The sequence below is a fragment of the Benincasa hispida genome, chromosome 1 (assembly GCF_027475165.1).
Source record: "Benincasa hispida cultivar pf3 chromosome 1, pf3_genome.v1.1, whole genome shotgun sequence".
NCBI classification, from domain to species: domain Eukaryota; kingdom Viridiplantae; phylum Streptophyta; class Magnoliopsida; order Cucurbitales; family Cucurbitaceae; genus Benincasa; species Benincasa hispida.
Window position 1 is genome coordinate 74,818,383 of NC_143478.1, and position 15,853 is coordinate 74,834,235.

Genomic DNA, 15,853 nt, shown 5'->3' on the forward strand with positions numbered 1-15,853 from the left:
ACCACCTTCTCCTTTGCTTTACTCCAAGCATGAGTTGCATTCCATGCAACACATCTCTTTACATGATAGTCTGCAATATATTGAAGAGATTAGAGTGAAGAAAGGCATGAGAACCGACTGAATTTTTGCTGAAAAATTCGGATGAAGAAGGTGTTCTTCAATGGGTTCTGTCCAGTGAGAAAATTCCCTTTGATTCTAGCTTATTTTGAGTCCCACAACTCAATCTAGAGCACCAAGAGGATAGTAGGGAAGATCTTGTAGTGGTCTATACAAGAATTCGGAGGATTTTGCAACTGAAAATGGAGATTTCGTTGGTTCGGCCAAGGTATGTTCATGAAACCCATTATATTCTGTTTTTAGCATGTTTCTTTTCAACCAAATTAATGAATTAGAATGCTTATGGATCTTGATTTCTTTCGCTGCATGATGGTGTCCATCAAACAATTGGTATCAGAGCATCTTATAAGCATTCAGTTCAGATTAATTCCGATTTGGTGGGTATTTTGTATGAAGATATGAAACTGCTATAATGATATGGTTTTCTGAGTTTTGGCCTTTAATTTCTCTTTGATTTCCCATTTAAATTTGTAATTGGCTCTTGTTTGATGAGCTTTAATGTCTTCCCAAGAGTCTGTAATTTTTTTGGAGTCATTAGAGTTGAAATTAAGCTGTAATTCGAAGAAACAAGCGAATGGGTCGAGTTGCAGATTCCAGACGATCCGCCTTTGTTCATATCATCGTTAAGCTTCAGTAGCTAAACGATCTTTTAGCTTCATACGTTAGAAGATATGAAGGAAAGGCTAAACGATCGTCTAGCTTCGGGCGTTAATCATTTAGGTGTTGTGCGCTAGACGATGGTCTACCTCTGGAGCTAAGTGATGTGTTGTTTTGCTATGCGATGGCACTACACGATCGTATAGCTTCGGGTGGGATCTAAGCGATGAGGCAAAGAGCTATGCGATGGCACTGAGCGATCGCTTACACGATCATTTACCTTTGATCGGGAGCTAAGTGATGAGGCGAAGAGCTACGCGATGGCGCTGAGCGATCGTTTACACGATCACTTACCTTTGATCGGGAGCTAAGTGATGCGGCGAAGAGCTATGCGATGGCACTGAGTGATGGTTTACACGATCACTTACCTTTGATTGGGAGCTAAGTGATGCAGTGAAGAGCTATGCGATGGCACTGAGCAATCGCTTAGACGATCGTTTACCTTTGAACTAGAGCTAAGCCATGCGACAAAGAGCTATACGATGGCACTGAGCGATCACTTACACAATCGTTTACCTATGAGCGGAAGCTGAGCGATGCGTCGATTGCTATGCAATAGCACTAGGCGATCGCTTACCTCAGGTGTGTGCTAAACGATCAAAACGCGGTGCTAAACGATGGAGCTATACGATAGTGTTTGACACTAAGCGATCGTGTAGCATCCACCGGCGCTAGACGATGACACTATGTGATAGAAGGCAAAAACTATACGATCGTGTAGCTTTGTTAAACGATAGGCGTTGGTTGCTAAACGATCAAGCCCAACACATGATGATGGTCGTCAATGCTAAACGATCTAAATTGACGAGATTTTGGGCGAGAGCAAGATCAGCTGGTTCGACCGGTTCTCTTGAGGTTTGGTCCGGTTCATCTTCAAATGGTTTGTGGTTGGTCCGGTTTCAGACTCTGCTAGTCCAGTTCAAATGGTTCGAGTTCGATTCAAGCAGTTTTGGAGTGGTTCGAGTGGTGTTGAAGCTGTTTTTGTAATAGTTAGGTTTTTGTTTGCTTGTTTTTGCCAAAACTAAAACCATATCATTACGTGTTTAATTATTTATGCATTGGATGTATGTTACAATTAAATAAATCTTGTATGTGCATATAGTATGCAATTTAGATTTAAAATCCCACCATAGGAAGCATGCAACATGCATTGAAAGAATTTGTTATAATATATAGTATGCATGTTAGGGTTTCTTGTATTTAATATAAGTGTTATATTAGATATTGAATGTCTGTATGTTGTGGATGTTTAGCATGTCTAAAGTTTTATAAGCTGTTACAAAATTGGGTTAGACATTTAAAATCCATAACGAAGAATAGTTGCATGCTCACGTAGGTTAACTACTTGTTTTAGTTAGTTAAAATAGGTCGTTAAACTTGTAAAACTAGGGTTACAAACTCAACCGGTATATAATCTTGTCGAAGGTTGGGGGTATTTAAGTTGACAGTCTACGGAACACCTCCTACCTGGGGATTATGGTCGAATAATTGAGCGTTGGTAACTAGTTTTATGAGTATCCGTGAGCGATGTGAGGTAATAAAAGGATTTATCACCTAGACATCGTAGGTTTATACATGGATAAACCACATAGACTTAGGGTTATTTTTATTTAGTCAGAAAAGAACCTAAGTATGTAGTTACCCAAATATTAGAACACTTCAGTGGTAGTGAATAATTTCTATATGATAGAGTTATTAGAAAACTTCAGCGGGAGATTAATAACATACGCAGTATGTTATTTTAGCTCTCGCGTCCCTAAGAGTTCACAGTCTGGATTTAAGTGATACTTCGTGTCACCCTAAGAGTGACCTCCCTTTGGAGAGTATTTTTTAGCTTAAATTTAGATTCGGGTAAATAAGGGGAAGTTGTTCGATCAGAGATCAAGTGTATGATTTCAACTGCCACGTCTCCACATAGTTCACACCGTGAGATTCATATGACGCTTCGTGTCACCCTAGGAGTGACCTCCCTTTGGAGAGCGGATATATGCATTAATACCAAGGTGAACAGAGGAAGTAGTTCATAGTAAGTGGGTGAAGGAAATGTGTCAACATATCCTGCGGTCTCCTCCATTAGTCTGAACTGTGAGATTCCTATGTTGCGTTGCTGGTTAGCTTTAGGCGGCCCTTTACTAGTCGTTTAACGACGGCTATCCCCACAGAGGGTTGTAATATAGGATTCGGTAACAACCCAGGCTTCAGTAACATGAATAGGGTTTTATAGTTCCGTCTTGGGTATTGTTTTCTATTTTCATAGCGATACTCATCCATTCTATAAGATCTGAAAATGGCGGGTCTACACTTACATAATTATTAATTGTTAATAATGTCTGACCAAAAGTGATACCTAAATGACTATCAGAATATGAGTTATTCTGGAGGTAATATTTAGTCAAGAATGTCTTGATGTAGTATCGTTGCAAAAGAATAATCTTGGGTAAATTATTAAAATTGGTAAAACTTGATTGGATATTTAAATTTCAGAATGACAAGTTCTTTAATACAAGTGTTGGTGTCAGATAAATTTATTGGGGATAATTAATTGAATTAGAAATCAAATTTGAACACGATACTTGTGATAAACAATTTGAGGTTTTTCTTAACTGAGGTCTATCTTCTCATTCCTAGCTCTAAAACACAAACGGAAATGTTCGAGATGTATATGATTGATGGGTCAAGGCTAATAATATAGCCTGTGTTTATATCCTCGTCAGCTTATCTGATGTGTTGACAAAAGAAGCATGAAGATATGAGTACTGCCAAAGAGATTATGGAGGGATGCCATTAAGTATGTTTACAACAGTTACATCAAAGTGGGGACCAATGTTTGTGAACATATCCTGGACATGATGGTCCACTTTCATATGACAGAAGTAAACGGTATCGTCATGTACGAGAGAAGTCAAGTTGGTTTTATTCTAGAATCTCTTCTGAAGAGTTTTCTGCAATTTTGAGTGCATTAAAGAATAAAATTTGACTACTCTACTCAATGAGCTACAGGCTTACTAGATAATGTTGAGAACAAAGGGTCTGATGCCAGAAGTAAATGTTACTACTACCGAGAAGTAAGGAATGTACTCCAAGCCTAAAGTTGCTTCCTCTTCAAAGAGTAATAGTATTCTTGTGAAGAAAGGCAAAGGGAAAAGGAAGAAGAAGCCTACTGGATTGAAAGGCAAGAATAGCGCTGCAAAAGGAAATGTTTCCACTGCAACGATGAAAGGCACTAGAAGAGACACTGCCTTCAATATCTTGTCGAGAAGAGAGCAGAGAAAAGGTAACCAGGCTAACTTGACCCTGGGACCATTTGCTTAGCTCATCCAGTGGGAGAAGTTGCTACTTGGTTTTAATTGTTAAAACTTATATAGAACAAATTGTATATATTTTTGTGTTAAATGAAATGTTCATTTTCAAAAATTATGTTTATTCTAGCAACCTCTGTTGAGAATCAAATTGTTAAATGTCATTTGTAGATATTCAAATATCTAAATGGCTAGATCAAAGTATAGAAAGTTTAAAGATTTCTAGATCTGACTGTTAACAAAGAGTTGTTGAGACAGGTCAAATGCATCTTGCTCAAAGAGTTGAGAGTACCTCAATGTAGTGGGAGGAAAGTGTGCTTCTTGGCCATTATTGAGATTAAGATGCAATCCCCTTATAATTTTATCTAAAGTCTATTATATACTAAAATGTTTACAATAATTCTCTCGGCTAAAGTGTTTGAGAATTACCTAGTAAGACTAGGAATACTAAATAACCTAGGGCAAGTGGGAGAAATATCGGGTATAGAGATACCGAATGATAAAAGATGGGTATGGGATGCCCTAGTTTATTGTATTTCTCTATAAAACTCAGAAACTCAGTCTTATATATTCGATGTATAAATTACCACTAGAGTTTTAGTCCAAGTGGGAGTTTGTTGGGTTTTATGTCCTAAAACTCGTGGTATGTAAACAATGAAGCTTATTCTGATAATTCAATAAAGGTATTATTGAATAGATCTATTGCTTGAATAGAAATCCAATAAAACTAAAAGTCCCTTGACTATTGAATGAGTACTTGAACTTTATGTGGAGACATAAAGGTGGATCAGGTTCGAGTAAATAGTCAAAATGATCTATAGTACATGGATAAGGTTGGGTACCTTATTTTGGTAACACTATTGGATACGGTCTGCTCTGTAGTTGTACAAGAAGTTTTAAAATGCTACAAACGAAGTGATCCTAATTCGTTCATGTTAGACATGAGGAGTGGGGGTGTCCTTGTGCAAAAGAGTTTGTACAAGATATGACCATGAAATGAGTCACTCTTACTTTATAACGTTGTTTACTGTTTAAGACTGACTATTTCAAAGCGATGACCTAGGTAACTTGACCTTAATCTTGAGCTAACTATGAACTCCTGTTTATCTGGGATTGCCCTTAGATTTGCATAGGTGAGGGTTGGCTCAACAGCGCCAGCCTAATATGACTGTCATTTCAGGGGTAAGACTGGATAGATATCTAGGGACATAGGGTGCAAGAAGAAATTCACTTCTACCCGCTTTAGAGATAGTAGAGAAGTTGTTCCCTTAAGTGTTGATTCTGGGGCTTGAACAAGAGATCCCACCCTCTCATTTGGCATGAAAGAGACTTGGTTTTGTGATTGGATCACAAAACAATTGTTCATTAGGGGATCAGTGGGGACTTAAGGAACAAGAGGTAATTTTGGGGGTAAAACAGAGATTTGACCCAGCCGTTATTGCGAACAACCTATAAAGGGTTAACTTACTAATCATGGTTATATCGAGTGGACATAATATATCTATAGTGAGGGGAGTTCAATTATGGGCTTTAGTGGAGTGACCCATTAGTTAACGAATGGGGGTTAGATCAGTCTAATGAGTTTAGTCGATTAATCTCGGATCATTAGAGCCCATGATTTGTAGATCCATGAGGTCTCCCTACTAGCTCGGAAATGGATTAGCACTAGAGTAGTGTGATAAGTTAATTTGAAACGTTCAAATTAGAATCAAACGAAATTGAAGAAAATGTATTTAAATATGATTTAAATATATGAAGATGAATTTGTGTAAAAATTTAATTTAATTAGACAAGTTGTTAATGGAGTTTCTAATGTGCTAAAATGTTTTATGAATTTTCTGTAAAATGAAGCTAACCCTAGAAATGATTGTACCTCCTTGACTATGGATGGTATTGGCCAATTCTTTATAGCTTCAACCTTGAGAGGATTGGCTTGAATTCCTTTTGAGCTAATAAGAAAATCAAGGAAAGAAATTTTGTTATTTAAGAAAACACATTTCTTCAGATTAATGACTAATTGATGAGTGTCAAGAGTATAGAAGACATCCTGTAAATGTGATAAATATTCCTTTGTACTCTTGCTGTAAATTAAGATATCGTCAAAGTAAATAACAATAAACTTATTTAAGAATGGTAGGAATATTTGATTCATGAGTCTCATGAATGTGCTAGGTGTGTTTGATAATCCAAATGGCATAACCAATCATTCAAAGAGACCTTCGTTTGTTTTGAATGCAGTTTTCCATTCATCTCCTAGCCTAACTCGAATTTGGTGATAGCCACTATGGAGATCTATTTTGGAAAATACTTGAGCACATGCTAATTAGTCTAGGAGATCACCGATTCTAGGGATGGAAAATCTGTATTTTATAGTGATTTTATTTATGGCTCGACTATCAATACAAAGGCACCAACTACCATCATTTTTTGGGGCTAATAAAGCAGGAACAGCATAGGGGCTTAGGCTAGGTTGGATGTGCTGTTTTTTTAGGAGGTCTTCGATAATTTCATGAAGTGCTTTGTACTTGAATGGGCTTATTTTGTAATGGGAAAGATATGGAAGTGAGGCACCGGGTATCAAATCAATGTTATGTTAAATGTCCCTTAAAGGAGGTAAGCCCTCTAGAATTTTGGTGAGGTTGGGAAAATTGGTAAGGAGATTTTCAATCCTGCTGTCTACAGGATGTGGTAAAAAGGGGGTAGTGGAGAGATCTTTAATCATTAAGGCTAAAGTAAAGGATTTTTAATCATTAAGGCTAAAGTAAAGGTAGGTGCTATTTTTAGAGCTCTTTTTATAGACAAAATGGAAAATAGGTTGTCTTTTATCTCTTCCTAAAGTGGAAGAGGAAGTTGTTGTATGATCTTGGAGAGGTAATAGAATAACCTTCTTACCTAACCAATTGAACTCATGTAATTTCATGGCATTTGTGGATGGCATTTATGTCGTATTGCCATGTTCAGCCAAGAAGTAGATGACAAGCATCCATTTCTATAACATCATATATGATTTGATCTTTGTAGTGGGCACCAATGGACAAAGCCGCATATTTCATTAATCACTGTTTCACCACCTCTTTTAATACATCCGACCTTATATGGATGTGGATGTGGATCAACTTTAAGTTTCAAAGCCTAAATTAGCTTTTCCGAAACCATGTTCTCATTGCTGCCACTGTTGACGATAACTATGCACATTTTACCTCTTATGGTGCACTTTGTTTGAAATAATGAATGTCCCTGGGGGTTTCTCGGAGTTGTTGGGGATAGAAGTATTTTTTGGATAACACAAGATAGTTCATCTCCAATATCCGGGTTTATTCGAGCTATATCATCCTCTTCTTCTAGCTCATCTTCTTCCTCTGAATGTGCTACTTGGATTGTTAGAGTTCTTCTTTTTGGGAAGTCATTTGATAGATGTCTCATTGTCTGCACCTAAAACATTTACCAAGGTTAGGTCTGTTATAAGGGTTGGAATTCTTATTTGAAAGATTAAAAATACTTCCCTTTGCATTCGTGTCTTGTTGTGGAAGGTTGTCCTTTGCTGTGCTTGAAGAAGAGTTTGCTATAACGGGACGTGTTTGAAGCCAAGGTTGTCCTTTGCTGTGCTTGAGAGACTTGTCATTGGATGGAGATGTGTCTTTTCTCGAATATCTTGTCGAAGTCCATCAAGAAGCCGAGCTATTTGTTGATTTTCAATCTCGGCCAGGTTGTTTCTTGCACTAAGCCTTTGGAACTCTTCCGTATACTCTTCAATGCTTCTTGACCCCTGTTTGTAATGTTGGAATTGGCTGTACAACAATCTTTCATAGTTAAGTGGAAGAAATCTTTTCTTCATGAGTTTAAGCATTTTTTGCCAACTTTGGATTGGAGGTTTTCCATACATTTTCCTATTTGTTTGGAGTTGATCCCACCATGCGGACGCTCCACTTTTTAGTTTAAATGACACAAGTTTTACCTTTCGATCCTCGAGGGTGCCCATATGGTCAAAAAAAAAACTTTCTACCTCCTGCACCCAATCGAGAAAAACTTCAATATTCATTCGTCCATTGTAAGTAGGGAGGTCAATCTTCATTTTGTATTCAGAATCTTGTCTCCATGGAGGTCTTCTTTTCATTTCCCATTACTGGGGCCAATATTGTTCCAAGTCTTGATCATTTTCTTAGAAATCTTGAAAGTCTTGATTGTTGTAGTTAAATCTCTATCTGTAAGGTTGGCCAACTGGCATGTTTTCTTAATTTTGTGTGTCTTCTCCTGAGGAATCAGAATTAAACCCTAAAAGATTTTGTGGCATTATTATGGTTTATTGATGAGGCCTAGGTTGTGGTCTCCTTTGGTCAATCCCTCTTAGTTGCATGAGTCTTAGAGGGATTCTTAGATGTTCTTGAATTCTAAGAGGGCCAAAATTTTGAGGAACACGGTTCTGTCCACAAAAAGTTCTTCCTCTTTGATGGTTACCTCTGAATTCTTGGTGCAATAGAGGTCCCATAGCCTTAGTTTGGTGTAAAACTCCTCTTTTTCTTGTTGTTCTTGACTACTTACTTCTTTTTCTTGAATATTGGCTTTAGTCTTGTTTGATTTGTTGTTTTCCTTTACAATGGAGTTTAAGGTCTGCTACATCTCAGCCATGGAAGTCTGTATCACATTGAAGTTGTTGATCAAGGTTTCTATGGCATCTTCAACTTGGTTTATACGGTGGTCCATGGATTGGGGGTTGGATGCTTCCGCGTTAGTGGGGAGGGAAGAATCAATGAGTTTGCTGGAATTTTTTCCAGTCATCAGGCCCAACTTCGTGGCTGCTTTGATACTAGTTTTGATGTAACTCAATTATTGGAGAAAATCTTGAAGTAGAGTATTATTGATTGTATGAGAATTATAGAAAATGATACCTTTAAATAGACCCAAAGGGAAAGGGTTGTTTCACACCTAACTAACTAACTAATTATAATCCTAGAAACCCATTAAATAGACCCAAAGGAGAAGGGTGTTTTCACACCTAAACTACAAAGAAAACAAATTAAAATTACAAATTAATACAAATGAAAATTACAGATATTCCCAAAATGTCCCTACATCAAATACTAACATAAAATAAAATAAATTTGTCGTTTAATAAGGGACCTTTAATATTAATCTTGTTGTTTTCAAAACTTATTAAAGAAATATTGTTGTTTTGAAACTTATTAGAGAAATATTGTTGTTTTGGAAATTCGAGGGTAGAAGTCGAGGGTTGAGGATTCGACTAATGTAGAGATCGAACATTGAGAACTCGACAAACAAAGAAAAACTTGGAAACAAGGGTTGTCGAGGGTTGAAGTTTCGACATACATAAGTCGAAACTTCAACCCTCGACAAGAAAGATAAGTGGGTGAAGCAGATTGTAAGAGAGAGCGAGATTGTAAGAGAGAGCGAGATTGAGAGCGAGATTGTGAGATTGAAAGCAAGATTGTAGGAGAAAGCGAGATTGCAAGCGAGATTGTAGGATGGGACAATCTCCAACGTCTATGGAATGTATGCGTCTCGCTCTCTCCTACAATCTCGCTCTCTCTCACAATCTCTCTCTCTCCTACAATCTCACTCTCTCTTACAATCTCGCTCTCTCTTATAATCTCGCTCTCAATCTCACTCTCTCTTACAATTCAAAATTCTGTTATTGTTGTTATTTTTTCATTAATGATTACTAGCTTTTTTTTCTCATTGGTCATGTGTATATATATATATTTCTATGGAAAGTAAATAAATTTATTGTATATTCAATTTTTTTTATTATAAAGTTGTACATTATTCTTTTAATTAAGTTGTACATTATTCTTCTAATTAACTTGTACATTATTCTTCTAATTGAGAAACAAATATTTTTTTAATTGAGAAATAAATATTTTTTTTTTTCAGATCAGGGCTTTAAACCCAGGACCTGTTGATCCCGATGTTTTGTACGACCAGTCCATTCATCGATCATCTGTTGCATGGTGAGATCGTACTACTGGAGAAATATCTTACAGGCGTCGAGAGGCAGTTCTCCAGCGCACTATCCCGCTCCACCCTCGAATACTACTGCTACTGCGCATATCTGGATTCTATGGGGTTGCCATATTAGGATTTATTCATTTGGACTGACATCTGATCACAGCCTTGGTCGAGAGATGGATGCCTGAGACGCATACATTTCATATGTCTGTTGGAGAGTGCACTATCACTCTACAAGATATAGAAGTGTTGTTGGGGTTACATGTTGACGGTGAGTTGGTCACCGGAGTGATGTACGATGACTGGTTAGAAGTTTGTCAATTGTACCTCGGTGTGACCCCACCTGCCGACAAGATTAAAGGATCGAGGTTAAGTTTAATATGGTTAGGAACACAATTTCGTGAGCTCACAGATGGTGGAAGTCTGTTTTTCAGATAAATCAAGTCATTTTGTTCACTTGATGTTCCTGCCACTATTAGCTAACCTCCATGATGCGGGCGGTATTCATGGGGTAGAGCATGCTTGGCATGGTTGTATAGACAACTATGCAAAGCAACAAGACCTGAGGTTTGAGAGATAGATGGGCCTCTCATACTTTTGCAACTATGGGCTTGTGAGCGATTTCCAACAATGGCTCCACAGCTACAACATGTTAATGACACTCAGTTGGTTGGACGAGCCTATGCTTCTCGGTATGTTGTTTTAATTCAATTTAATTTTTATATCACTGATCTACTTAATTTAAATTATAAATTATCAATTTAAAAATTTAGGTGGAGAGACAAATTTTGTGACTAGGACAGCCACACATGTAGTCAGCCAATATAGATACATGTTTGATCTGCTTCAACCTGAACAGGTACGTTACACTAAACCTAATTGATTATTTTATACATATTTTTATTGTATTTGTCTTTAATATTCTCTAATATAATATTTTGTGTTTCAGGTTATTTGGGAGCCGTACAAAATTATTATGCAAATTTTTGTACGAATGGTCAAAACATATGGCAGACGATAAGTTCTCTCATATGTTTTCACATTGGTGAGTGGCATCTTCCTGACAGGGTGATGAGACAATTCGATTTTCAGCAAAATGTCCCATCGCCTTGTAATACTGAACCCGTACTGCATGATATTGACTTAAGGACTGGAGATTGGTTCAAAAAAGTTGCACATTTGGTAGTACGATGGCACTATCGTGCAAGGTTTATTGCAGTGGGGGTTTCTCTTGAACAGTTTGACACAGATGTCACTCCAGAATATATTCATTGGTATAATAATATCATAAGGCGCTACGTCACTCGTCTGAGAGCAGCTGTGGGTCATCTGGTAAATGAATATTATCTAATTATTTTTAATTTAAATTCGTTTTAAATATTGTCTAATTGTTTTATAATTCACAGAGATCGAACAACCATAGACTCCGTGAGGTAGCGAATGATCCGAACCAGGTTCTTGCTATATGTAGTGACAACCAAAGCTATATGGAGGAAATTCATTATCACCAGCTCCTAGACGTAGAGGACCTGTTCGGGAAGAGGATGAGTTTGATAAGGTTGCCCATAATGTGGAAGAGTTGCCCCTATGATGCAGACGTAGAGTCAAACTGATTAGTCTGATGATGATGATGCCAGCATTTGGTTCAGGACATTATGACTCAAAAGCTAGTCCTTCGTCTTCATACGTGCATGGACATGGTCAGGGTCGTGGAGAGCATAATGAATATTTATATTATGAAGCGCCTGCAGAGGTACCAGAGCAACATCAAGAAGAATCCGAGCAACCTCAAGTTCGAAGTCGACGACGACAACCAGCTCGAAATCGACGATGTCCGCCTTATGGGACACATTGATTTTTGTAATTATTTTTATATAAATGAGATATTTAATTTACATTTTTTTTTATTTTTATGAGATATTATTTTTTTAATTTATTCTTTTTATATATTATGAATAGTAATTATTTTGATACAGAAGCTTTTAAATATCACCGACATAAATAATAACATCAGATAGTCTAAATCTAAAAAGTTAGGTAAAAAAAACTTCAATATTCAAATTTACATATTTTAGATAATAATTTGGGGACATAATAAATCAAATCAACACTCAAAACCTTCACATGCAAGTCTATAAATAAGATTGTATTATTGATATAAAGAACAGAAATTTTAATCACAGTAGTGAGGTCCATAGTTTAAAAGATTTTACAATAATGATCTTGAATTCCTTTTGTACATTTGGTACCAAGATTTTGATGGAGTTTTTTTTCTTTTTTAAAAAAAAATATAAATAATAATAAAATATTTTTAGAAATTGTTTTTATAAAATGGAAAATTAAAAACAAAAAAGAAAGAAAGAAAGAAAGAAAGAAAGAAAGAAAAGGTGGAATGTGTAATAGTTAAAAAAAAAAGAAAAAAGAAAAAAGAAAAAGAAAAGAAATTTGTATGGATATCTCGCTCTCGCTCTCACTCTCAGTCAAAATCGCGCTCTCGCTCTCTCTCTTACTCTTCCCTCTTTCGTTCTCTCCCAATACAAAATTATTTTTAACACATCAAATAATTATGATTGTATGAGGAAGGTCTCCAGAAGGTCTCCGGAATGAGGAAGATCTTTCGTTCTCTCCACATCAAATAATTATGAGAAGGTCTCCGGAATGATAATTAAACAAACTCAATAATAATGTTAGGGCAAGGTCGAGGGTTCAAAGTTCAACGTGCAAATGTAAATGGAAAAGGGAAGGTCGAGGTCGAATTTTCAACCCTCGACTTATTTAAAAAAAAACAACAATAATATTTTTACAAATAGTTTGAAAACAATGACAATATCTTTTTAATTTTCCCTTTAATAATTGTCGCCTTGGGGAATAGTTATTTGTGAGCTTCATGACATGAGTGTTTAAAGGGAAAGATTGAAACGATACGTTTAGAAAACGAAAAAATCCAACGAACCAGATGGTACCACGCTTGCAAACCTATGGAAAAACAAATTCAAGCTGGCAGTTGTGCTTTGTATTTTTTCTTTTTTTTTTTTTTATAAAGTATAAATATTTTTTTTATATTTAAAAAGACTGCAATTTTGTAATTCTATTATTTGAATTATATTAATTATTTATCATTCTTTTAAAAACCGTAGAATGGGTTATCCTTGGTATAAAAAGGGCTGCTTGCCCCTTGGATAATACAGCGAAGAAAAAGATTCCTAGAAATTATCTGAATTGTCATTGCTTTTCTATGAGCGCCAACCTTCTTCGCCCACTCCCAAACCTCAGCTGGTGTCGCATAAATTCATCCATCATTCATCAATGCATCAACTTTAGCCAAAATGTCATCGAACTCAAACAAATTCACTGCCTTCTGATCAAATCTCCAGCCGAACCCCATCGTGTCCGCCCTCTCTTGGCCAAGTTACTCAACCGGCTGCTTCGGCTTCCACCCGACAATCACTTCTATGCCCGCCACCTGTTCGACGAAATACCCAACTGTACAAATCAGTTCACTTGGACCTCTCTCATTTGCTATTATGTTCAGCATTACCATTTTGGCCAATCCATATCCTTGTATGCTAGAATGCAGCAGGCAGGCGTTCTGGAATCTGCATTCACCTTCTCATCGGTGCTCTCAGCCTCCGCTCGTATGCCCGCGATATGTGAAGGAAGACAAGTTCACGCAAGGATCATGCAGTTGGGTTTCTTGAGTAACAAGATTGTGCTAACTTCGCTGATGGATATGTATGCTAAATGTGGATTCATGCTGGATGCTAGGAATGTGTTTGTTGCAATAGATGATAAAGATATTGTTGCTTGGACTTCTTTGATTCGTGGATATTCTAAGCTGGGAATGATGGATGATGCACAGGAGTTGTTTGATAAAATGGAGCAGCGGAATTCATTTTCTTGGGCAACTATGGTGGCTGGGTATGCCAACTGCGGCAACATGAAAGCTGCAAAGCAGTTGTATGATGCAATGCCAGAGCAAAATCCTGTTTCACGGCTTGCTATGATAGCGGGTTATGGGAGGTGCGGCGATGTAGCAGAGTCCAAAAGGATCTTCGGTGAAATATTGGTACCAGATTCATCGTGTTGTGCGGCAATGGTGGCTTGTTATTCTCAAAATGGGTATGCAAAAGAGGCCATTGAACTGCATAAGAAAATGAAAGAAGAAAATTTGGAAACCAATGAGGTAGCGTTCGTAGGAGCGATATCGGCTTGTGTTCAACTTAGGGATGTCGAGATGGGAAGCAAATTAATTGACCAGGTTGAAGAAGGTTGCTGTGGTAAGTTCGGTACACTTATATTCAGCGTTAAAGGTTTCTATCCTAGCACATTAAACCTCTAAAGACCATCGCTTAAGTTTAACTCATATGATAGAATGTAGAATCAAGTAAGGGGATTGATTTAAAATCTATAAATCAATAGAAGGCTAACAAGGATCTTGCTTGATGCAAAACTAAAAGTTTTCTTGGAGAAATCTTGGAGCAGAATTTTATTGAATTGAAATTGTGATTGAAACAATGACATTGTTCCCTATAAATAGACCTAAAGGAATCGGGCGATTTCACACCTAACTACCTAACTAACTAACTAACTAAACCTATCCTCCTTTAAATAGATTTAGAAGAGAATGGTGGTTTTACACCTAATCTAAAAATACTAAATTGAAATTTTAAAACAAATAATAAAATATAATCATTTTAGTAATTCTGAAATTTCCGAAATATCCTACATCATTGTTCTAATCTAAAATCCAAACGCTAACATTTTGTTGGTTTTTTCGTACATGTTAAAATTGCAGATCGGACTCTCTTCGTCTCCAACGCATTGATCCACATGCATTCGAAGTTCGGTAATATAGAAAAGGCACGAGAAGAATTTAACAGAATGAAGGATAGAGATGTTGTAACTTATAGTACGTTGATCACAGCCCTGGCTGACCATGGAAAAGCCATAGAAGCATTGGATCTCTTCTCCAAGATGGAAGAAGAAGGCATAAAGCCAAATCAAGTTTGTTTCACTGGTGTACTAAATGCATGTGGCCATGCAGGGATGATTGAACAAGGATGCAAGTATTTTGAACTAATGAGTAAGGATTTTGGAATTGAGCCGCTAAAGGAGCATTATGCCTGCATGGTTGATCTCCTTGGAAGAGCTGGTGAGGTTGAAATGGCATACAGTCTTATTAAGGGTAAGGTGAGGGAAATTGATGCTAAAACATGGGGGTCATTGCTAGGAGCTTGCAAGATCCATGGTAATTTGGAGCTGGGTGAGATTGCTGCTAGACATCTATTTGAAATGGAACCTGAGAATACAGGAAATTATGTACTTTTGGCGAATACATATGCTCAGATGAAGGAATGGAATGAAGCAGAAAAGGTTAGGAACATGATGGTTGAAAAAGGGATCAGAAAATTTCCAGGGTATAGCTGGATTTCAAGATCTTCGTGAAACGGAAACTTAAATTCTTGACAAGGTTGTACAACATATAGAATAAGGTCGTAAATTCTTCTCCTGACCTAATTCATTGTTCTTAGGGTTTGTGTATATGAATATTTGGCAAGTCAGAATTAGTAGAAAAATTATGTAATTAGAAAGCTCATATAAGGCAACATGTTCTTAAATTTATAACGGTAACACCTTGATTCTAATTCATGACAAGAACAAATGATTCTACTGACAATTAGCTATGATGTAAGAAGAATAGAGTTGATTGAGTAATTGGATAATAGTAAGTTAATTCCCTTTTTACTCCCATTTGTATTAAAACTTTATAAATAAGAGTCTTCCCCATCATGTATGGACAATGAATGAATAATACT

General features: G+C 36.8%; 1 protein-coding gene across 1 annotated transcript; it reads left to right on the top strand.

Moving 5' to 3' along the window:
• The first annotated feature begins 12,968 nt into the window (after positions 1 to 12,968).
• Positions 12,969 to 15,699, top strand: LOC120082539 (pentatricopeptide repeat-containing protein At5g08510-like). The gene is made up of 2 exons (XM_039037751.2): positions 12,969 to 14,314; positions 14,833 to 15,699. Exons 1-2 carry the CDS (start codon positions 13,273 to 13,275, stop codon positions 15,480 to 15,482), a joined length of 1,692 nt encoding a protein of 563 aa, XP_038893679.1. The 5' UTR covers positions 12,969 to 13,272; the 3' UTR covers positions 15,483 to 15,699.
• Positions 15,700 to 15,853: the final 154 nt, after the last annotated feature.